The sequence below is a fragment of the Juglans microcarpa x Juglans regia genome, chromosome 3D, assembly GCF_004785595.1.
Source record: "Juglans microcarpa x Juglans regia isolate MS1-56 chromosome 3D, Jm3101_v1.0, whole genome shotgun sequence".
Lineage (NCBI taxonomy): Eukaryota > Viridiplantae > Streptophyta > Magnoliopsida > Fagales > Juglandaceae > Juglans > Juglans microcarpa x Juglans regia.
The window spans coordinates 21181738-21205956 of NC_054598.1; the positions used below are offsets into that span (position 1 = coordinate 21181738).

Here is a 24219-nt window from a genome sequence, read left to right on the forward strand (position 1 = left end):
ACCGAGATTTGTGTTCGTGAAAAGAGCAGAGCGAGGATAGAGTTGGGTGAGAGAGAGCAATGTGTGTGTTTTGGATGCTATCATATGGTGTGTTTGTTGTGTGGGTATATAGTACCAAGAGCTTATGTTGTGTATGTAGACTATGAAGATACGGGTTTTACATGTAGATAAAAATTGAAAATTGAATAAAATATTTTTTTAATATAATTATTGTTTTTAAATTAAAAAAATTTGAATTGTTTATTTTATTTTGTATAGAAATTTAAAAAAATTGTGATAATTAGATAAAATAAAATAAGATGTATTGTACAAATAAACGAGGTTGGGTTGATGTTCGGATGACTTCGACGTCACGAGTTACTTTTAGGTTTAGTAGGATAATACATATTTTAAGTACTATTTAAGGTAAAGGATGCTTATTTCAACTCCTAAGATTATTAATGCAGGTGATTTTCATTACAGTGAACTTTGAGTATCCTCTCGTGATGGTCGATGACAGAACATTGTGACGAAGGTTATGTGACATTTTAGAGTCTCGATATTTTAGATTTTGATTTTGGAAAATGGCACTGATCTCAACATCTCAAAGATAAGAAGTTTGGACTTTTCTATTTATTAAGATGGGGAGTTTGGACTTTACTTTCCTAGATTGTGTTATTATTTGGAATGACTATTTTGAGTAATGCTATACAACTTTCTAAACCTCCACACGCTATATTTTTTTTTTTAAATTTTAAATTTTTTAATATTTGTTTTAATTTTTTTTTTGAGTTTATTCTTTTTAAACTAATTCAATTATTCCATTCATTATTTATATATTAAATATTTGATAAGAGAAAAAAATAATAAAAATTAAAAAAAATATGGTGTGTAGAGGTTGTGTGAATAGTAAGAGGTTGTATAGATTTTTTGTTGCTTTAATCGATCGAAACCAAGAGTTATTTCTTTATCTTTTGTTTTTTTATTCCATTTTTTTTTAAAAGAGTTGCATTTATACGAGTGAGTCTTTAAAGTTTAGTTTGAATAGTAAGATAAGATGAGATGATTTGTGAATAACAGTAAAATAGTTTATGAATAGTAGTGAAATTATTTGAGTAGAGATATTTTATGGGATTTTAAAAAATGAGAGATAAAAAGTTGAATAAAAATATTATAAAGTTATAACTTGAAAATGTTGAATTATTTTTTGTGTTTTATTTGAAAGTTTAAGAAAGTTGCAATGATTAGGTAATGAGTAGATGAAAAGATTGAAAATTTGAAACTAAAAAGTGTTTGTATTTATGGTATTTGGATATTGAGATAAGATACGATAAGATGATATGAAATTAGAGATTTTTACTATCCAAACCAGGCCTAAATCTTTTTTATGAGAGATGGATGAAAACGACATCAAAGTTTTCATTATGCGTTTCTCTACACACCACATGCCACACTTTATTTTATTTTTATTTTTTATCTTATTAGTATATGGAGGATGAGTAGAATAATTCAATAAGTTTAAGAAAAAAAATAAAAAATAAAAAAGAAGTGTAATGTGTGGTGTGTGATGTGTAAGGATGATGAATAGCAAATCTCTTAAAAACATCCATTATTCAATTATCCATTCAAAAGCTAAGAGCACTTAAAATGACTTATCTAATTTTTTTGTTCTTTTTGTCAAATGACTAAAAATATGTTAAATTGGTCTCGTTTGGATATTGAGATAAGATGAAATGAAATGATATGTGAATAGTAGTAAAATAATTTGTAAATAACAGTGAAATGATTTGAGTTAAAATATTTATGGGGTTTTGAGAAAGTAGAGAGAAAAAGTTGAATAAAAATATTATAAAGTTAAAATATTTTTTAATATTTTTTTAGATTTGAAAAAGTTGAATTATTTTTTGTATTTTGTTTGAATAGTTTGAAAAAGTTAGAATGATTAGATAAAATGACTGAAAATTTAAAATTAAAAGGTGTTTGTATTTGTGATGTTTGAATATTGAGATTAGATGAGATAATATGAGAGTATTTTGTTATTCAAACCAGGCCTAAGGTTTCCATTAGAATATGAGTCTGTTGGGAGTTGCATTAGAAGTCTTGAAAATTACTTAAATACACTTAAAAGCTCTTTAATGGAAAAATTAGATTGTTTGGATGTTACATATTAAAATATTTTTTAATTTCAAATAAGTTAAAAAGTACACGAGAAATATAGAGATCTATATTGCAATTACATTAATACACAAGAAATATTGAAAGATTTGATAACATTAAAAATTTAGAGATAGTTTGAGAAAATATTTAAAATGAATAAAGAAAAAAGAAAATAATATTTAAATAGTATAGAAAAATGACAAATAAGCTAATATATAGTATTGCTGGGGTGACAATTTGTGCTTGCAGGTTGTCTTCATGTCATGTCAAATAATAAGTATTAGATTATATGTGTCAATTCAAACATGACCCATTTAAATGGGTCACATTCTAAAACTCTAACACGACACATATAAATAGTGAGTGTAATATAAAAAGAGAGAAAAAACACATACTAAAGTATGTTTTAATTAATTAGTTTAGATAACAAATAGATAATCCATTCGAGAATTTTCTAAGGCTTCGTTTGGATATAAGAAGTTCTTCATTTTATTTCATCTCATCATTATAATTTTTTTAAATTTTTATACAAAATATAATAAATAATTTAAATTCTTTAAAAAAATAATATTTAATAATATTTTATTTAATTTTTAACTTTCATTTCAATTTATCTCATCTTAATTTACTTTCTAAACTGCATTTAAAAAAAATAACTGTACTAGTCCGTTTGAATTCCCGCGAAAAAAAAAAAAATCCTTAAGAATAGTGAAACAAAAAGTGAATAAAAAAAAAAAAAAAAAAAGCGAAAAGGAAACTTCTATTTTTAGACGTAAATGCAATCAGTTGCACCAAAAAGTAACTGAAAATATATATTAAAAAGAAAGAAAGAAAGAAAAAAAAAAAAAAACTACCAAGAAAAGAAAGGGAGGTTCCCGTGTACTGATCTTTTCGACGGAAACACAAATATCTTATAGGATCGGAACAAAATATCTTTCTCTCAAACTGCTATAAACTCAGATAAAAATCTGTCTCCAAATTTCTAAGGTCTCCCATCCAACAACCCAGAAGAAAGAAAATGGCGACTGCTGCATGGCTTCCTCTATACACCACTCCCACTGCTTCAATCATACCAAAGAATTTAAGCCCAAAAACTTTCAGTCCTTTCAACACTACTATAAGTACTGCTAGAAGGCCGTACGGTGTTTCTATGACGTGCAGAGCTTCCTCTTCGATCACGGACTTCGATCTCTACGATCTGCTAGGCATCGATAGCTCTTCACCTCACTCCCACATCAAAACGGCCTATCGTTTGCTGCAGAAGCGGTGCCACCCAGACATCGCCGGTCCGGCAGGCCACGACATGGCTATCATACTCAATGAAGCTTACTCTGTCCTCTCCGATCCAAATTCACGTTCGGCTTACGATAAGGTTCATGTGGTGAATGAAATTAGCTTACCCTATTGTTTTCTTTCCATTTTATCCAAAATAACAAGAAGAAATAATTAATTAACAACAACAACAATGGTGATGTTGATATTTTATGCGGAACTTGTGATTTGTTATCATCATGCATAGGTCGATCTCTTTTTATCTCTACCTAATTGAGAATCAGTAGTTTTCTCCGTTGTACAAAAAAAAAAAAAAAAAAAAAAGTTAGCAATAACTTAGCATCGTTAGAATATAGGACTTCTAGCAAAACAGAAACCCTCTTTTGATCACGGTAATTTATCATTATTTTAGTAAGACATATATATCAATTTGGAGTTATTGAAATGGTTATACTTTTGACCCAAGTTTTGGTTGGTAAAGGCTCATAATCCGTCATTGCTTGAAAATATTTGAAGAATTAGCTTTTGGCAAAAAGTGATCAGTCTGATTTCAGGGACCTTGGGTTGACTCAAGAGCAATTTTTTGTTTTTTCAAATGTCGGGACCTCTCTAAGGCAGGGTCCTTTGGACCCACCATTGCAGAGTAAATACCGGGAGTGTGGCCCCAAAGGATTGTTTGCACCCATAAGATGTTGAATTTTAGACCTTGAAGGTAGTGATATTCCAAGACAAAGGCGTTCACCACTTGGGCCAACCCATTGGGGTTCAAGAACAAACCTTTAGTTTAAAGCAACTTAAAATTACAATTCATCGGCTAAAAGTATTCCCAATTGTTTTAAATAATTATTACAAACCAAACAGCATTAGAACTCTCCCAAACATGGCATTTTGAACAAAAGAAGCGACATCAGGCTGTTTCACTCAACCAGGGTGTCTACGGCTCGTCTAAAGAACTGGAATTGCAAATCTAGCTTGATCTAAACTCGAGTGATAGTGGAGGGAACTCTAGGCCGGTTGGCTATTCTTGTACAACTTTCTTCCATTTCCAAGCACTTCTTGTCTTCTAAGCTCCTCTATACCTTCAGTAGCCATGCCACCTACGTGACTTCCTTCAATAGCCATGCCACCTACCTTCAATACTGGGTTGGAAGAACATGGTGCCTAGAGTCCTAGACATTTTCATATTCATGCAGAAAACTCAGTCAAGGTGCCAAGAGTTTTAATTTTGAAGTATGATGTATGTATAAGAGGTATTACAAGCATGTAACAATAAAGCATAAACAGTGTACATTTCTCACTTCTTGTAGATTTCTAAACTTAGTAAACCCTTAAGAGCGTCCTGTATGATAATCTACAATTTTATGAATACTGGAGCAATTCTTTATGAATTCTTGGAGAATCCTTTTGAACTTGAAATATATGGTGCAGGAGCAAGCCAAAATCGCAGAACTTAGGGGTTACACAGGCAAACCTATATATTCAGCATGGTTTGGATCGGAAACCGAACAAAGAGCAGTATTTGTTGATGAAGTAAAGTGTGTTGGCTGCTTAAAATGCGCCTTGTTTGCTGAAAAGACTTTTGCAATTGAATCGGTTTATGGAAGAGCAAGGGTTATTGCACAATGGGCTGACTCTGAGCACAAGATCCAAGAGGCCATGGAAACATGTCCAGTTGATTGCATCTCGTGAGTATCTTTCGCCAATTTTCTTAAGTAGCTCTTCTTTAATACAGTTTTGACACATAAACTTGAAGTTTTCATTCAGTTGTAATGTAAGAAGCCATGGCCATCAGTTAACAAATTAGGATAACGTGTAAGGCACTTCATTTACTGCTCTAGAGATCCACATTTCCACAAACTTATTTCAGGAATTTCAGTTGAACTAATGACTAGTAATGGATCATGTTCTAGGAATTGAAATGGGTTGGTTAAGTTTGAAAGCGAGTAATGAAGAAACAAAATATAGCTTATTCATTAATTCAAATGGAGGAATAATCAAGCTCCTAAATTCATTTTCTTGACGTCATATGCTTGGTTCTACCGAAGGAGAGGTGGAGCTGGGCTAGATTTATAAACAACCATAACCATTTGTCCGCTCATTTTTAGCATAAACTTTAAGAGCAAACTGCCAATTGTAGTTTTTCATATTTTCAGTAAGCATTATTTTTGGAGTAGTTAAGTGGAATCTAAAGCATGGAATTTCCATTTAAGATGTTTGATCACCACCCGAAGAGCTTGTCTTTGTCTTACCTCTCTGTTGTTGCATTCTAGAGCAAGCCATGCTATGAATTTTAGCTGAACTTGTGTACGAACAGATAATGAAGCGGTGCCAAGTAAGCCGATATTTGTGATCTTTTCACTCAATTGGAATTTCTCATATTTACTGAACTTGAGGGTGTATTTGGAGCAAGCCTTTAACAGCACAGTTAGCTCTTGCAGTCCAGGATCATTGAGTGAGGCATGAAAATGTTCATATTCCTTGGAAGCATAGGATAATAATTTAGGACAGTTCAAATAATTTCATCAGCAAACTAATATCCTAATATTCATAGGAAATACTGTGATACCTCATATGATATGGATAAAGATAGGTGGTGTATGAGATCTCACATTACTTGGGAAGGAGAAGTTCTTGCTCTTTATAAGGTTCTAATGTGGCTCAAATTGTATTATTGACTAGTCATTTTGGAGTATAGGCCATGTGGTTTGGGCCTTCCATTGGGGCGTTACAAATGGTATCAGAGCCTATCCCAACCAGAAATGTGGGATTTGAGCTGTGTCACCTACAATGGACAGGCCCGACGAGGACGTCGGGAATTTAAGGAGGATAGATTGTGATACCCCATATGATATGGATAAGGGTAGGTAGTGTATGAGATCTCACATTGCTTGGGAAGGAGAAGTTTTTGCTCTTTATAAGGTTCTAATGTGGCTCCAATTGTATCATTGACTAGTCCTTTTGGAGTATAGACCATGTGGTTTGGGCCTTCCATTGGAGCGTTACAAATACAGATTCATTTTTATCTGCTTTAGCTCTTCAAAGACAGGAAATTAATAGGTACGAACAACAGTTTCAACAATTAAGCATCTGGAATTCAGGATACATGAACATGATATAATCCCAAGTTGTTATGTTCCAGTGTGCCTAAATACATCAAGGAAGAACAAAAGAAAATGTGTCATCAGCTGATAAATATAGGCAAAAGATAATGATCCCATCTCCTCATCTCATGTAATCTAATTCTGAATTTAACAAAAGGTTCAAAAGTAGATAAAATCAAGAACTTTAATGTAGACATCAATGATCAAACACACAATATGAATATGAAGAAGGATACGTTGTAATAGTTATAATTTTATATTATTCATAAATATTACATATAGTCAGAAAAGAAGGGAATTTATTTCATTTATATACGTAGTCCATCTTCTTCGTGTTTAAGTTAGTATCTTTTCTTAGTGGCTAAGTTAATTACAGGATTGTGAAGAGGTCGAACCTAGCAGCTCTAGAATTCTTAATGTCCAAGCAGCCTCGTGGGAATGTAAGGGTGGGCATGGGTCATGCAGCTGGGGCACGTGTCTCAAATATCTTTGTAGATGTCGAAAAATTCCAGACCAGATTCCAGGAAGCAATGGAAAAGAATTCAACACAACGTCCCAAGGTTGGTTCCCACAAAATGCTGGCTACCATCTAACATGCATGGAGTTTTAGTACAATTAAACAGAGAATTAGCAGTGGTTAGTCTGCTAGGTTAATAGTGCCTTTACAATTCTCTTATTTTATCTATGTTGCATTTTCCCCTCTGATATCTTATTTATTTCTTGCTTTCCTCTTTCCTAGTCCAGAAAGTTGAGCTACACAAGGGAAGCAATATTTCCTAGCATAAACACTACAAATTGGGTGAATGCAGGATGCACATTGACAGTTGAAAACTACTAACCATAATAGACTTGTTTCAGGAAACAGACCTCCAAAGAGATGCAAGAATGTCAGCAATTCAAACAATCAGATCTATCTCAAATTGGTTATACTGGCAATCACCTATTGCAGGTGGATCCACATCAGAGTCCCAGAATTATCTGACATACGTTTCACGTAAACCTACCGAGTCACACATCAATAAGCTAAGAGAAGCTGCAGCTGCTAGAAAGCAGGCAAGAGAGAGGGCAGAACCCACACGCCGAATCGCATCAAACTACATATACAGCGAGGAGTATTGGATTCCTTCAATCTATGCTCTTCCAGCCTCAACCCAAGAAGACTCTAACTCTGCAGCTAACTCAACAACTTCACCTACAAAAGACATGCACACAGAGAATAGAGGCTACAGAGTACATGACAGCAAGGGAAAGAAGCCCATAATATGGAGAGTTCCAGTTGTAGCAGCAGTGGTTGCTTCGGTTATAGTTCGTCTACAAATTGGAGAAGTAGCTGGTGGTGGATTAAAGGAACATATCGGCGGCTCTTTGGCACTGGACGTTGTTAACAGCTCTTGGTTGCCGGGTATCTTAGCAGGGATTACATGGTATGGCATTGGGATGGCAATATTTGAACTTGTGGAAGCCATTCAAAGTAGACAAAGGCTATAGGGGAAGAAACTTTAGCAGTTATATGGTAAATGTGAAAGACAAATATAATACAAGTAAGAAATTGATGTATGATTATCTGAAAAAAAACTGACAAAAAAAAGAAAGGATTTGGAATAAGTTCTCCCCTATTGTTCAATCTATGGAAACCTTTTCATTTTCAATTTTCATGGGAACGAATTGGCCTAGGCAAGTAAAAATTGTTCACATGCATATGTTGCAGGGTAAATAGGCCAAATTTTTAGTTTTTCATATGTATGCATGCGCCAAAAAAGAGCAAATGAAATTGCTATATTTCTTCTTTTGACAATTTTCTGGAAAATATTAAATTCTTAATAAATATTATGAGATTAATTTTTTTTTTTGTCTATCTTTCTCCAGGCCATAAAATTTGTATATGCAGTCCATTTTAAATAGGATTGTTTATTCATAATGGATTTTTTCTCGACTCGGTCAGGGTCAAATTCAGGCCGAAACTCATTTCAAAATCCAGACTTATCCGGTTCAGGCCGGATATGAAACCCATGTTTCGGGTTTATATATATAAAAAAATCTTCAACCCTAAGTAAAAAAAAAAAAAAAAATTTCTTTTACATGCATTTAGGTAAAAAGACAATTAGTTGTTTCTAGTTTTATTTATTTGACATAAATTTTTTTTTTTTTATCTTAATATATTTTTATTATTATAGACAATGTTCAATGCATTAGTATTATGGTTTTCAACATGACTTCTTGAAAAAACTTTAATAAAATATAGATTTTTATATAAAAAAAAGTATGCTTTTTTCTTAAAAAATTGTAACTGATAAAAAAAATTATGCTTCTCAACATTATTTATTTCTTGAAAAAAAAATTTAACATATAGGTTTTCATAAAAAAAAAAAAAAAAAAAAAGAGGTACAACCCCGAAGTCGGAACTCTTATTTTCGAGTTTTAAACACCGGGTTTTGGCCCGGGTCATAACCCGGGCTATCCCGAACCAGGTTTTCTGCTCAGTTTTGAAACCCAGTTTATGGACCGGGTATATCATGGATACCCGGGTCGGAACCCGGGTAAATAATTTTAAAGCACAAATAAGATGATTTTAAAGCAAAAACTTTGGTGAAGCTTAATTATTACATTTTGTTCCTTCCTTAATTATTACATTCTATTTTACAACTTCCAATCTTTCCATGCATGCTAGAACTTAGGTAAAGCTTCATTTAGTTTTTAGCCTTTTTTTTAAAAAAAAAAAAAATCCTCCATATTCAGGTAAACCAATTTTTCTTGTTGCTACAAATAATTGCTCACAATTTTTAGTTGTCGTTTAAAGAAAATGCTAAAAAACAATAAAGGAACCCGTAAAATTATGTTTATATTAAAATATTTTCTGATAATATAAAATTATTCAGATTTTTTTTATATAACTTTTTTTAGATTTAGTAAAAATGGTGACCCGTTGAAAATATATTTGAATTGGAAAGATTTCAAAATATTATAAAAGTATTCTGATTTGGGATCTTAAAAAATTTATTCGACAAAATACATTTTTGTATGTGTATATTAGATTTTGTATAATTTTTTAAGAGAAAATAATTCAAATAATTAAGGGTTCGTTTGGTTAGTGAGATGAAATGATATGATGAGATAAGACGAGATAGTTTTAGATGAGTTGAATAAAATATTATTAAAATATTATTTTTTAATATTATTATTGTTTTAGAATTTGAAAAAGTTGAATTGTTTATTATGTTTTGTATAAAAATTTGAAAATATTATAATGATGAGATGAGACGAGATGAGATGAGTTGATAATATTTTTATATACAGATCCCAAACGGGGCCTAAATGAGGCAGGATTTGGCCTTCTCAATTTGCCCGTTCAGAATTTGTTTTTTCAGTAAAATTAAAATTAAAACAAAAAATAATTTCCTAGAGAAAAATTAAACAAATGAAAAAAGGAAAGGTAAAATGAAAACTACCAACTGGCCGTAAACTCGCTCTTTATACCCCCCTACTCCAAGAGCTCTCAAGATTAGAGAGGCCGTAACCAAAGCCCCGAGAACAGAAGAAAAGAAAAAAGAAAAAAGAATCTTCCTCAGCTAAGCTCAGCTCACCTCGCCTGTCTCGGAGGAAAATGCTGGCTCGCCTCGCCGCCAACCGTCTCCCTGAGATCCGTCAGATTTTCCGTCAGGTACTTATTCTCTCTCTCTCTCTCTCTATCTCTCTCGCATCCAATCACATCGCTCTGTTTCGGTTTTGAGTCTTCCTATTTTTACTGCAGCCGTTGTCGTCGCGATTCTTCTCTACTGCTCTCAACTACGTGAGTCACTTACTTCTCAATCACTTCATTTCACGAATATAATTATTTCGTCTTTATGCTGATTTAATTATTCAATTGTCAATTTTACTAGTTTGATAATTGAGTCGAAGGTTTTTTTCTTGAATATTGAATGAGCAGCACATTGATTCGCCAGATAACAACCCGGAACAGCCTTGGGAATTCACTGATGTAAACAAAGAGAAGGTAAAATTGTGAAAGCACAAGCGATAATTTTTCTGTCGTTATTTTGATTTTGTTTTTCTTTTGTGGTTTTGTATTATATAAAAAAAATCTCTATTTTCCCGTATTTGTATCTGTTGAATAACGCCGATTTGCTTGTATAAATATCTAGTTTGAAAGCCTTTCCCTTGACTTTTTCCCAAAGTATGTTCTTGCGAATTTGCAGTTAATATGCATATTTTAGTTGTTGGGCTTCCCAAAAAAATAAAAAATCCCAAGCATTGGGTCATCAATTTTTTGCTGCTTAAAGCATGTCTCAATTAAAGCATGTTTTGCGGCTTAAAGCATGTCCAATGTTTTACCCAAATAAACTTTGGACTTGTGTAATGCGCCCCTATCCCACAAATTAGGTAAATTATCAGTTTCTCATTGGCGGGATGCGACCCCTAGAAATTTTTTGCACCCAAGGGTTCAAACCTTAGACATGGGGATAGCATATCCCCAATACCAAGGCCCTTATCACTTGAGCCAAACCCCAGGGGTTGTAGCTTTATTTGTTTTTACCTATAAAATCCCCTCAGGGAAAATCCTCACATGGACATCCAAAAGAAACATCATATAATTGTAAAAACTTGGTCATGGATGTGCCAACAGAGCGGGGAATTTGTAGACCACCTTTTAACTCCATTGTGAGGTTGCCAATACATTATGAAATGATTTTTTATTTGAGTTGGTTATTCCTGGGAAGGATGGTAAATCTCTTCACCATTTGGAGAGGCTTATATGATAGCCTCAAGTTGCAATAGTGTGGAAGATGGTTCCTATTTGTCTATCGGGGTGTATTTTGAGGAAAAGAACATCAGACATTTTGAGGAACGGCGACAGACATTGGAGGAGCTTAATACTTTCTTCCTTTGGGTAGTTTCTATTGATTGTAATGGGCTGCATTTTCATGTTTTTCTTGTCTCTTTTCTATTCTAATTAGGTGTTCCTCTTTTTCTTTTTCTTTTCTTGTTTTAAATATATCAGAAAGTAATTGAGATGCTGTGGATTTGGGTCCTAGTTTTGTGAAACATTGTTATCCTAGTTTTGTTGACTGAATTATACTGGTCCCTGGAATTAAAACAATGCACAAGCCAAGGTTTGGGTATTTCCGCACTTGGCTTGGTTTAAATTTGGACAGAGCTCAAGCAAAGCCTGAGGTATGGCTGAGTTCAACGTACCTGTTTAACCTTGAGTTGTCTGTTTCTGGCTGTAGTGGAGCCTGTGCACAAGCTTAATCAAGGAAAGCTAATTTGAGCTTTGTCCATGTTTTTCTTTTGACATCCTGTACCACTCACTCAAGTTCAACTTCTTGTAATTTCATTGGGAACACAGATATGGCCGTTGCAAATAATTGCATAAGAAAGCATCAGAATTCAACATAACTATAATGTTCTGTTTATATGCTTTATAAGATCTAATTACTATTGACAAACTCTTTTGATAAGTTAATTACTATAGACAAACTGTAATGTGATAAGATATCAATTTGGTATTTGACTTATATGTACTTGCTCAAATGGCACCATTTTTACCCGCAAGAATGAGATAGGTGTTTGTGTTTGAGGCGGATCCTCAAATTCTGGCTTATAGTTTAACTGACCAAAGTCGAAAACCTAAATTAAACTAAGCAAGTTATGGGAGCTTTTCTTAACTACAGATTTGTTTCTTTTTTGCTCTTGTTTAGATAAAATATTTATGCTAATTTGTGATACCCCAAACTTCTGCACTCTCTTTATGCTTCAGTTATTTAGAACTAAATAACACGGTCATACTCAGTATACCAATTCCTTTAAAAGCTTAGTGGCAATTAATTAATTTTTCCCTGCAGCAGCACATGGCTTGGGCTTTACGACAATGCCAGTTCATATAGTAAAGCAAAGAAGGATTGAATTTCTTTTTTCAAAGTTTTCCCCGCAAAGCTTATTAAAAAATATTTTTCCCCTAAAGCCAACTGCTTTTTGATACTTTTTTTTTTTTTTTTTTTTTTTTTTTTGTATAAAAGGTTTCTACTTGTAAAGAACATTAACACTCTAATACAGCTATAAATCAGAGTAATTTCACATTCTAATACAGCTATAAATCTGGAGTATTTTTTATACCTACTCCTTTATTGAAAGCAATTTCTTTTGACTGATTTCTCATGTACATAGTTCATGAACGAGGGCTTAAGTGGTAAGAGCCTTGGTCTTGGTGCTATGTTCCCTTTAGGTCCAAGTTTTGAATCCTTTTGGGTGTAGACTATTTCTAAGGACCATCGAACTGGAGGAATTTTCCATTGAATTATCTGAAGGGCATTTGCAGGAAACTCCTTGCCTAGGGCCCATGCACCCCCAAGATTAGCAAGGACTTATTCTCGAACACTTGGTGCCAATAAAAAAAATGAATGAGTCTGATTGGCCATTGGGGTGGGATAGTGAACAATTTGGTAGGGATTTCTATTGCTACTATTAGGTTGATTGATTGCATAATAATTTAAAAGCAAGAGGAAAAGAAAAGATCTAATTCTCCAATTTATTTTTGATGTCTTATAGCTTCATACAACCTATCTAACCCTAGCCACTAATGACGTTGCTTGGCATGTATTAGTGCTTTTTTTTTTTTTTTTTTTCATTTCTTAAATCTTTAACAATTGAACTTGTGCATTTGCAGGCTAAGGAAATATTATCCCACTATCCATCAAACTACAAACAATCTGCAGTGATTCCTTTGCTAGATCTTGCACAGCAGCAGCATGGTGGATGGCTTACTGTTTCAGCTATGAATGCAGTATGTTGGTATCACTCATTTAAGTTTTTTCCTCCCATATGCTTGTGTACATACATATATGATCACATCCAATTCAACCTTCATTTTTGTGGGAACATAATGATAAACATGATATAGTGGATCAATATATAACATGCACACACATATGCATGGAGGAGTATGTGTGTGTGTCACACATCAATTAACCTCCACAAAGTAGAAGAATATTTATAGTTGGCTACAGCTTATGTTATTTTCATCACTCTAAATCAAATTTGATGCCATTGGTATGAATAGTCCATCTTTTTCTACGAGGTTAATGATCAAACAAGCACTATCCAAGTACGCTAGGAGAATAGATCAGATACATCTAACTGGAAAAAGTAGAAAGATAAAGAAAATTCTGCTAGATAAAGCTAGAGAATCATAAATGGGCAGCCATCTAATGTTAAAGTGTGTTAAAGAAAAAGTTCCTTCCTCCATTGTCCTTGCTCTGTATTTGAAGCTTCAATCCTTACTTTCTTGTCATATGCACCACATTAAATAGACTGGAATCCTTCCCCCTAGTAGCTTATCTATAACTATAACATATAATTTTTCGAAGCAAGAGTTTTACCCCTGTTAAGCCATGTCATCCAGTCTTGCATTAAATGACCATGAATTACTTCATTTAAGTTTAAAAGAATAGACCATGATAGATGATCCAGCTTGGTCAAGTCTTGATACATTCCTCATTTCGCCCAATTGGGAAGCACATTTTCTAGATCTAATTCGGAAATGGCTTCCAAGGTTATGCTCGGATCACTTCCCTATTCTTATCGATTGTGGAGGCATCCAAGGAGGTAAAAGATATTTAAAGTTTGAGAACATGTGGCTGAGGCCAGAAGGCTTCATTGAGAGAGTTAGACAATGGTGGTCATCTTGTCTCATACAGGGCAATCCCAGTTATGTGCTGGCTTGTAAGCTGAAGGCTTTAAAGGAGGACTTGAAGAAGTGGAATGAGCAGATTTTTGGGAATGTGGAACACCGAAAAAGTCAATGTCCAACGAATTACAGGGTTTGGAGGATGTGGAGGAGGAGAGGGTTCTTTCAGAAGAAGAAAAGGCTCACAAAAAGCTTGTGACCTCAGATCTTGAAATGATGATGGCTTGTGTATAATTGACACATTATAGATTTCTAAAAGCTCCCCAAGACTAAGAAATTGACACATTTACTAATTTCTTCAATCTTGTGTATAATTGTAGAGTGAATGAAGGAGCTGATAAGATTTTGTGATCACTGTCCAAGAATGGGAGATTAGGTTTGGGTACTAAGAGTACTTCAGGTACTCTCAGAATATCTCACTACTATTCATTATTTTATTATTACTTTTCTCCTACCTTTTACTACTATTCACTACTATTCAATATTTTATCATTATTTTTTCACTACTATTAATAGAATACCTGAGGTGCTCTCACTACCCAAACGTAACCCAGTCGTACTATAAGTCCCTTATGACACCCAACAAGTATATTCCTATGGAAGAACATATGGAAGATTAAGGCCCCCCTAAAAGCTTTTTTTTTTTTTTTTTTTTTTGTATGGACAACTTCATTACGGAAGATTCTTTTAGATAATCTAAGGAAACACCAAATCATGGTGCTGGATTGGTGTTATTTGTGTAAGAAAAGTGGGGAGTCTGTGGATCACCTATTATTGCATTGTGATGTAGCCATGAGCTTGTGGAATGATATCTTTGCTAGAGTGAGGCTTCATTGGGTGATGCCACGAAGGGTTGTTGATTTTTTGGCCAGCTGGCAAGGCATCCGAGGTAACTCTCAAATTGTAGCTATGCAGAAGATGATACCAATATGTTTATGGTGGTGCATATGGATGGAAAGGAATGGTCGGACTTTTGAGGATCGTGAACGGACAATGGATGAGATTATAACTTTTTTTCTTAATACTTTATTCCATTGGTCAAATTGTAAAAGACTTTAATGGCACGAACATACATGATTTCCGTGTATCTTTAGACACTCATGCATAGGTGTTGCTCTTGTATATGTCCCGTGCACTTGGCTTTGACTATTTTAATAAAATTCTTATTTACTAATCAATTTTTTTTTTTTAATTTAAAATTAGTAGGCTTTTGGTTTTTAAACCCCGAGAGGTTGGTCCAAGTGGTGAAGGCCTTGGTCTTGGGGTATCACTGCCTTCAAGATCCAAGGTTCAACACCTCATGGGTGCAAACAATCCTTTGGGGCCACACTCCCTGGTGAAAAATCAGCGATTTAACCAGTTTCATGTAGGGTAACTTCCGAGGGTGCGGTGGATGAGACCAAGGTTTACTCTGCAGGGGTTCACAAATATGGGTTCCTCAATTTCATTTCTTAATTTTTTTGTTGTAGTTGATGGTATAAAATGAATATAACACATTTTATACTTCTTCAAATATTATATATGTTATTTTTAATTAAATATCTTATATTATTCCCCCGCATTCTGTGGGTACTACCTATGGTGAGAAAGAAATTGGCATTGATGATCATTCTCAAATCTTCGGATCATGATTGAAGGCTACTTTGGGATGAGTTGGTTGAGTGATTAGTTGGTGGATTTGCCTTGGTGCATTAGGGGCAACTTTGATATTACTTGGTTTCCAAGTTAGAGATTAGGAATAGCTTGCTCTAGCCCAGGCATGGTAGAATTCTCAAACTTTATTTATGAGAAAGTATGATTGATGTTCCATTGGTGGAGGGAAACTTCACTTGGTCTAATAACTGTGATGGGCCCTCATGGTCCAAACCAATTCCTCAAATATGATCATTCTCAAATCTTTGTATCATGATCGAAGGCTACTTTGAGATGAATTGGTGGGAGTGATTAGTTGAAGGTATTTGCCTTGGTGTATCAGAGGCAATTGGAAATGTTACTCAGTTTGCAAGTCAGAGATTGGGAGTATCTTGATCTAGCCCACCCATCGTGTAGTTATCAGACTTTATTTTTGAACAAATTTGATTGATCTCCCTTTTTTGAGGGGGAAAGGGGGGGGGGGGGTGCACTTCACATGGTCTAATTATCATGATAGGTCCACATGGTCCAGAATGGATTGATTTCTCGTTTCTTTTGAATGGGGAGCACAATATCTTGAAGTGGCCCTACGAAGATTACCAAGACTATGTTCAAATCATTTCCCCATCCTACTCGAGTATGGAATCTTTCAGGTGGGACAAAAGCTAATTTAAGTTAAAGAATATGTGGCTGGAGTCAGATGGTTTTGTGGATAAGGCGAAACAATGGTGAACCTCATTTTGTTTCGAAAGTTGACCTAAAGGTTTGGAAGGAGAGGTGTTGATATGCTGGAAAACAGAAAGTAAAAAACTTCTTTGTAGGAGCTGGGTACTATCGATGACAAAGAAGGGAGAAGGCATTAGAAGATGAGAAAGAGAAGTAATGATTAACTAGTAGCGAGATGGAAAGGTTTAGTCTTCTGGAGGAGGTATCTTGGAGACAAAAACTGAGGGTGTTGTGGTTGAGGGAGGGTCGTTGGTGCACCGAGTTCACCAGGTGGCTAATTCAAATAGGAGAAGCAACTATGTGGACTCCTTGAAATGGCATTGAATTCTGCAATTATCAAGAGATTGGGATCCGTGGTACAATTTTTCTAGGGATTGTACACCAAACAATATAGCTGGGAGACCTAAGCTGATGGACTATTGCTCGATTCATTGGATGTAGAGGAGGCTAATAGATTGGAAAGTCCATTTGAGGAGTCCAAGGTTCAGGGGCTAATTAATGGAGATAAGGCCCAGGACCAGATGGCTATATCATGAGTTTCTTCCAAGCATGCAGGGATGTGGTGAAGGAAGACGTGAATTCGTGATGAAGTTTTTCCACGACTTTCATACTCGGATGATTTGTAAAATGCCTTGGTCTAAAATTCATTGACTTCATTCTGAATAAAACAGGGGTGGAGGACAGACTTAGGACCTACAAGCCTGGTGAGTGGTGTCTAGAAAATCCTGACTAAAGTCCTTGTTAATTTATCGAAGATAACATTGGGAAAGATCATCTCCAAATCCCAAAATGCTTCATCTACCGAAGTCAAAAATTTTTGATTTGGTGCTTATTGCCAATGAGCATTTGGATAGAGAATTAGAATGGGGTGGGGCTTTTTCTGCATGTTGGCCCTTGAAAAGGCATATGACGGATGGCTCCTCTATTTGGGAAGAGATCCATTTTAGGTCACGGCATGCCTTGGCATTCAAGATGAGGTAGTGCAAGAGGTTTTGTCCAGTTGGAGTGCAAATATTAATTCCCACCTTCATGTGTATACGTACATGTAGACTCTTAGTCCTTATATGGCTTTAGCTCATACCTTACCGATATGAAGTCAAATAAGATTGGGTTTGGTGGTTGTCTACATCTGTTCATTTATGGTAACAATCTGTTGTCACATTGATGTTAATGTCAGCCATGGTTGATGTCTGTATTAGAAGGTGTCTCCTAATTTGAAATAATTGTTTTTTAGGCTCCAGATCAATCATTCATTTGATGGAGGCCATTGTTGGTATTTCTCCAGGTATAAATAAAAAAAAAAATTCTCATTTGAGTTGGAATTTTGATCATCTTTTTACAAAGAATGGCACATGGTTATATTGCTTGAATAATGTTTTTATCTTTTTGCTACATCAAAAAGTCATTATTGCCCTATTGAAGCTCCGAGCAAACTTCTTATGAGTGAACAAAATGTTGTAAAGCAAAAAAAAAAAAAAAAAAAAAAAAAAAAAAAAAACACTTGTAATCCTTTGGGGATGCTGGAGGATATGTGTATATTTGTGTACTGATATTCTATTATGGATGCTTCAGGTAGCTAAGATTATAGAAGTTGCTCCTATCCGTGTTTATGAGGTTGCAACATTTTATTCTATGTTCAATCGATCAAAGGTAAGACATATTTCTTTATCAATAATGTAATACTTCTACAAGTACGAGGTTACCAAAGTTGCAGTTTAACCTCATGGACTTTTCTTTTGCTTTTCAGGTTGGCAAGTACCACCTGTTGGTTTGTGGCACAACGCCCTGCATGATACGTGGTTCTCGAGAAATTGAAGATGCCTTACTGAAACACCTTGGAGTGAAGCGCAATGGTAAGTTCTAAACAAAATATTTACTCTAAATTTTTTTTTTTTTTAATATTTACTCTAAAATTTCTCATCTTGCATTTTCTGAAACCTCGTGAATGTTCTTGAAATCTACATTTGAAGAATAAGTCGCCAGTATTTGTCATGTGCAGAAGTAACTAAAGATGGTTTGTTTTCAGTTGGAGAAATGGAATGCATGGTGAGTTTTTGTTTCATTGTTGCTGATCCAAGCCTGTAGTTTTTTGTAGGCCACCGCCTTAACACTTGTTTTGCTTGACTTAATTCTGGATAGGAGTGCATTTATTGGAAGGAAGTAAGTACAATCTGTGTGGTGAATGGTGATCCCTTGAAATTTTTATCAAATGGATTTTGACTGACATTTTGTATGAGCATATTTCCTCCAGATCCAATTTTAATTAGGGATACCATCCTACTTAATGGAAAACATGCGTCACTCTCTAGAGCCACCATGTGTTGAATTTTTTTTTTCTTACTTAAAAAAATTTATATAAAAATAAAAATATAATAATCTTAAATTAAAAATACAAATAAATAAATAAATAAAAAAACAGTTGGACGAAGGGGAGGACTCCCCCTGCTAGCACCATGGGTGGCCGAATCCGGCCACCATGTGGGTGGTGAATTAGGGGCCACTGGGTGGCTGACCATGCCATGGCAGTCGAACCCACCGGTCCAGTGGCCGGCAAAGGGCCACCAAGTACTGGCCCCTTCTTTGCCACCCACATGGTGGCTGACACCTGGACCACCATGGGGTGGCTGCTGGGGGGGGGGGGGGGGGGGGGAGTCCCTACCCTCTGTCCAATGTTTTTTTTAGTTTATATTTTATTTGAATTTTTTTAAGTAAGAAAAAACTCCAACACGTGGTGGTTTTAGAGAACGACGTGTGTCTTCTGTTAAATAGGATGGATGGAATTTGTAATGGAAGGGGTTATTTCTAAACTTGTGATAGCACAAGGTGTTAATGCTAAAAAAACTGCACAAGGGTCTAAATCTCAAACCGGGTAAAGCACATGGGGTTATTGGTCATTTATCCCTTTTAATTATTTAAAAGATTTGATTGTGGCAAAGTACAAGTTGAATGTGGTTGTGCCTACCCCTGCTTTACTGATTGTCCTTGCAGTCATCTTATATTATTGATATCGTCATAAATGGAATCAAGATTCAAGACTGGCTAGCTTTTTGAAATTATATTTTCACTTTCAAATCAATAGAAAAATCAGAGATATTTTTGTCATCACTAAATCATTATTAAATACTAAGCATGATGTGGTATACAATGTTGTTGTTGCAGGGATGTTGTGTGAATGCTCCCATGATTACAGTGGCTGATTACTCGAATGGATCCAAAGGATATACTTACAATTACTATGTCGGTGCATGATCATCCTTTGATTCTGTCAAATCATTGTGACATTCTTGGTCAAATGACTGGGAAATTTTAGAACTTACTAGTCTTTTTTACTAATTTCAGGAAGATGTTACTCCCAAACGAGTTGTTGAGATAGTTGAAATGTTAAGGAAGGGGGAGAAGCTACCGGTAAGGCAATTGTGCATGGGATAATTGGGTTCATTTTTTTCTTCATTTTGAAACTTGAGTTCTCCTTTGCTTAGTGACGTTTCATCAATGTATCAGCCTGGTACACAAAATCCACTGCGGATTAGGAGCGGACCAGAAGGAGGGAATACTACTTTGCTGAGTGAGCCAAAGCCACCTCCATGCCGAGATCTTGATGCCTGCTAAAATGATGGTATATTGCTGTCCGTCTCAAATAATGTAAAGCTTGGATAGTCAGGCTTCCATGAGTAGTTTGCTCTACATTTTTTTGGGTTCCTAAATGAGTATTTATTTACTTTCTAGAAGAAATGAGTCCATCTCACTTTTAATGCTGAAGATTAAAGACATGATTTTTTTATAACTCCATCGAAGTTTTGCCGATTCGTAAATTGACTGGTAAACGCAGAAAACCATTTAGTTCAGTAGGTCTTCCTTTCATTCTAATCTCCTTTTCCATGGTTTTTACTGCTACTCTCTCCTACACAAATAGAAGAAGGCTCATGCGGCATGTCCTGGATGGGATATATACAAATCACCATTAAAGTGGGCTCCACAATGATGAAAAAATATTGGTATTTTAAGTTTTTTATAATTATAATTGGTCCTAAGCAAGTGGTAATGTGTTGACACATCATTGACACTTGTTGCGTTCCCGAAGATGGTTTCTTATTTGAAGCTCTGATGTGCATCTTACATCGCTACAACATAAACTGTGGAATTGGATTGTGATTATAACTTCATTACTCATTATTTTTCCTTCAGCTTAAAGAAATGCATGTATGTACAGTCTTTTATTTAATTAATTAGCTCAGGACTGCTTGTCTGCTTCGTGGTGGTGTTGACTCGTATCAATGACAAGTACATATTCCTATAATTATCTAATTGTACTCTACAAATGTTAGAAATGAATGTCTCCTCTAATGACCAACCAAGCACAGACCAATAATCGAAAAACAAAAATGTTGTTAATTTAATTAAAGCTAAAATGAAGAGTAAGGCACGCAAGTTCTTTAGGTGGTCACGTTATAGGATTTGTGTAGAAGCAGCTATTTAAATGAGGAATAGGACTTGTATTTTTTCAGCCTGCTTTGGTCTTTTTCTACTATTTCTATTGATGAAACTTACTTTTTTAACTGGTTTATGAAGATTGGAAGTACCAAGTATCCTGCCTTGGTGACTAGGATCAGGAGCATATTATTAATTAAATGGACATTGCATTTGGTAATAATGTTTTGCCCTGACCAGTCTCTCTTCTTACGTGTCATGTGGAACTGTTCATCCACATTGTCTTGAATATGTTGTTGGCATTAGGGGTGAAAATCGATCCATTCGGCTCGATTTTTAGGTAAAACCGACGCCGATTGATGAAAGAAAAAGGGGAGGAGCAACCGACAGTAACCGGTCGATGGAGAGGAGAAACACCAGCCGTATCGACTCCGGCGGTTCACGGTCGGTTCTATGGCGTTATTCTATGAATAAAATGACGACATTTGGTATTATACCAAACAACGCCGTTTTAGTTGTGTTTAAAACACAACTGCAGGCTTAAAACGACGTCGTTCTACTTAAATTTACACTAGTTCAAACCGCTAAACTGGCTGATTAAAGAAAATATATTTTTTTTTATATATATTGTACTCAAAACGATGCCGAGGTTGTACTCAAAACTCAGCCGGCGAGTTCAAATTATCTGGTTTTGATTTTTTTTTCCTCCCCCCTCTCCCCCTCGCGTTCTTCCTCTTCCGGCGGCCTCTTCACGTCCGCCGCTGTCTGGGACTGTCGGTGAGATCCTAGCCACGACCGACCCATTGTATTTTGCTTGTGAATCTTTGCCTCCACGTTCAACCTCACAAGTTTTTTTTTTTTTTTGTTTTTTTTTTTGTTTTATAACACTCAGTTCCACAGCAAAGTTTCAGTAATTATAAGTGGATGACTGATATCAGATAGGTAGGAAAGTTACCATCTTTTTCCAATGAAAAAGGGAAGCATGAAAGATAGAAGCAAATGAATTTGGGTTAGCTGGTAATCTTTCTAGATCAACAGCTACTCCCCCGTACTTATCATCAAACACATCAAGTACTCTCTTTTCTCTAGAATACAGTATGGACTTTGCCCCACTTGTTCCATTAATCTGATGTGAAAATGGTTCTACTAGCCTTTTTTTGCAGACAAGTATTATGCGAAGTACTTGAACAAGAAAGAAGCCTTGAAATATATTCCTGAATCCAAAATAAAAAAAAAAAAAGAAGAAGAAGAAGAAAATAAGAAATCTGCATATTTATGAGGTCCAAAATTCATATATTGAGAGAAAATATTTGTGCTTGGATCCTGGTTGACTGCCATGAAAATGAATGAAAAGAAAAGATGTGGAAATATATTAAGGAAAAAACATATACTTTTGCTTGGTAGAAGTGTAACAATTACCTCTGCAAGCACAGAACCGTGGCTTGTACTTAACACCAAGTATTTGTCTGAAATTCAAAAAGGGGCTTGAGCATGTTCTTCCTATATGGACTATATCAGACACAGACATAAATTTCGATTCACACAATTTCATCCTCAAGGATGGCAGTATCTCCCCCAACAACCTCAAAGCAAATTAAGTATTCAATAACTGGAGGTAGACCTCCGTCCATCCGTCCTACACCTGGCTCGAGCTTCTTAAGGTTGAGATTTAGGGAGGGAAAGGCTTCACGAGAGAGGGAGTGGTGGTTGATTTCTAAAGTTTTGGTTTCATTCAGGAAGGGAGAGACTTCATGAGAGAGAGAAATCTGTTTGGACTCGAGATTTAGGAGTTGGACTGGAATTGTTGTTGATTCGGTTTGCCACATGGGTTTCATGTGACGTGTGATAACATTGGACCAGACTGTGAATAGATTTTCTCTTGTTTAAAAAGTTATTGACTTTTGTTGTGAAGTAATTTTTAACTTTCTACTACTCAGCAATATTTATAGAATAAAGTCGGGATGCCATGTAGGCCTGGTGCTTTTGTTGCTTTTCTTGAGTGATTATTTTTTTTTATAGCTAAAATCGTATCAAGATTATCAGGAGGAGGCAAATAGGTACCAATCTCTTTTCTCTTGTTAGTCCATGACACTGGCTCTTTTATTGCTTTTAAGAAACTAAACAACATTTATCTCTGTCAAATGACGGTCCATAAATAAAAGATGAGCGGTGCTATTCTGCTATCTTATTAGTTCAAATTTTTTTTTTTTATTTTTCTTCAATTTATTTATTTTTTATCATTTAAAAATAATTAAAAATATAAAAAATATCATTACACTAATAGTCACTTTCTTAACTATTAAGTAAAGAAAAAAAATTAAAATACATGAAGTGTCAAATTGTAGAGACAAATAAAGTAGACAAAATAGCATTTTTCATAAAAGAATTGTGTACTCACAGGACTCCTTGTTAACAAGGTTACCCTCCATTTAGGGCCAAAACCCTTTGTTGAACATTCTCCTATCTAGCTCTCCAAGCGGATGATCAACTTCAAAATACCTTAGAGCACTCTCATTGGATTAGCTAAAAACTAAATCCATTGAAAATTTGGCTATTAAACTATAAAATGTGATCACATTAGAATAGCTAAATTCAAAATAATTGAAATTTAGCTATAGTTACTTCTAAAATTATTTCCAAATTTGAAAGGAACTATTCATTCATCAAATACATTTTATATTAATTATTTCTCTCTCCCTTTTATATCAATTATTTCTCTCTCCCTTTTAAATGACAATTGAAAAAATATAATTAGAATATGATTACTAATTAATATATAATAATATGAATACTAAAATATGATAAAATAAATTAATTCATAATTAAAAAAATTAAAATATTTTTGAAATTATTAATTACTCATTACTATATAATGAATAAATAGATAATCCAATGTGGAGATTTGATGTGAATAATCAAAATCAAATTCATCTTATATTATTTTATCGTTATATAATGAAAAAATAACTATTCTAATATGGAGACTTAAGCGAATAGAATAACTAAAAGCTAAATTCATCTTAAATTCATAAAAAATATACTTTAACTTTAGTTAATCCAATAAGAGTGCTTAGAAGTAAAAGCTAAATTTGAAGTCAAGTTAGGAACTTGACTTCAAATTTAGCATTCCGTTCAGACATTGCTGCTTAAACTCATATGCGAACAACATTGATTTTAGATATTATATGCTAGGGCTGGTAGTATTTAATTTCGTTTAAAGAGCACTTCTTTGGTACAGGAGTC

At 34.6% G+C, this 24219-nt stretch overlaps 2 protein-coding genes across 2 annotated transcripts; both read left to right on the forward strand.

The window, feature by feature from the left end:
• The first annotated feature begins 3061 nt into the window (after positions 1-3061).
• On the forward strand, positions 3062-8071 carry LOC121256456 (chaperone protein dnaJ C76, chloroplastic). The gene is made up of 4 exons (XM_041157262.1): positions 3062-3508; positions 4837-5093; positions 6886-7069; positions 7368-8071. The coding sequence occupies exons 1-4, from the start codon at positions 3155-3157 to the stop codon at positions 7995-7997; spliced, it is 1425 nt and encodes a 474-aa protein (XP_041013196.1). The 5' UTR covers positions 3062-3154; the 3' UTR covers positions 7998-8071.
• A 1875-nt stretch (positions 8072-9946) lies between these two features.
• On the forward strand, positions 9947-20393 carry LOC121256397 (NADH dehydrogenase [ubiquinone] flavoprotein 2, mitochondrial-like). Its single transcript, XM_041157193.1, has 10 exons — positions 9947-10167; positions 10258-10296; positions 10435-10500; positions 13171-13287; positions 18121-18198; positions 18296-18401; positions 18548-18594; positions 19708-19785; positions 19888-19953; positions 20050-20393. The coding sequence occupies exons 1-10, from the start codon at positions 10111-10113 to the stop codon at positions 20155-20157; spliced, it is 762 nt and encodes a 253-aa protein (XP_041013127.1). The 5' UTR covers positions 9947-10110; the 3' UTR covers positions 20158-20393.
• Positions 20394-24219: the final 3826 nt, after the last annotated feature.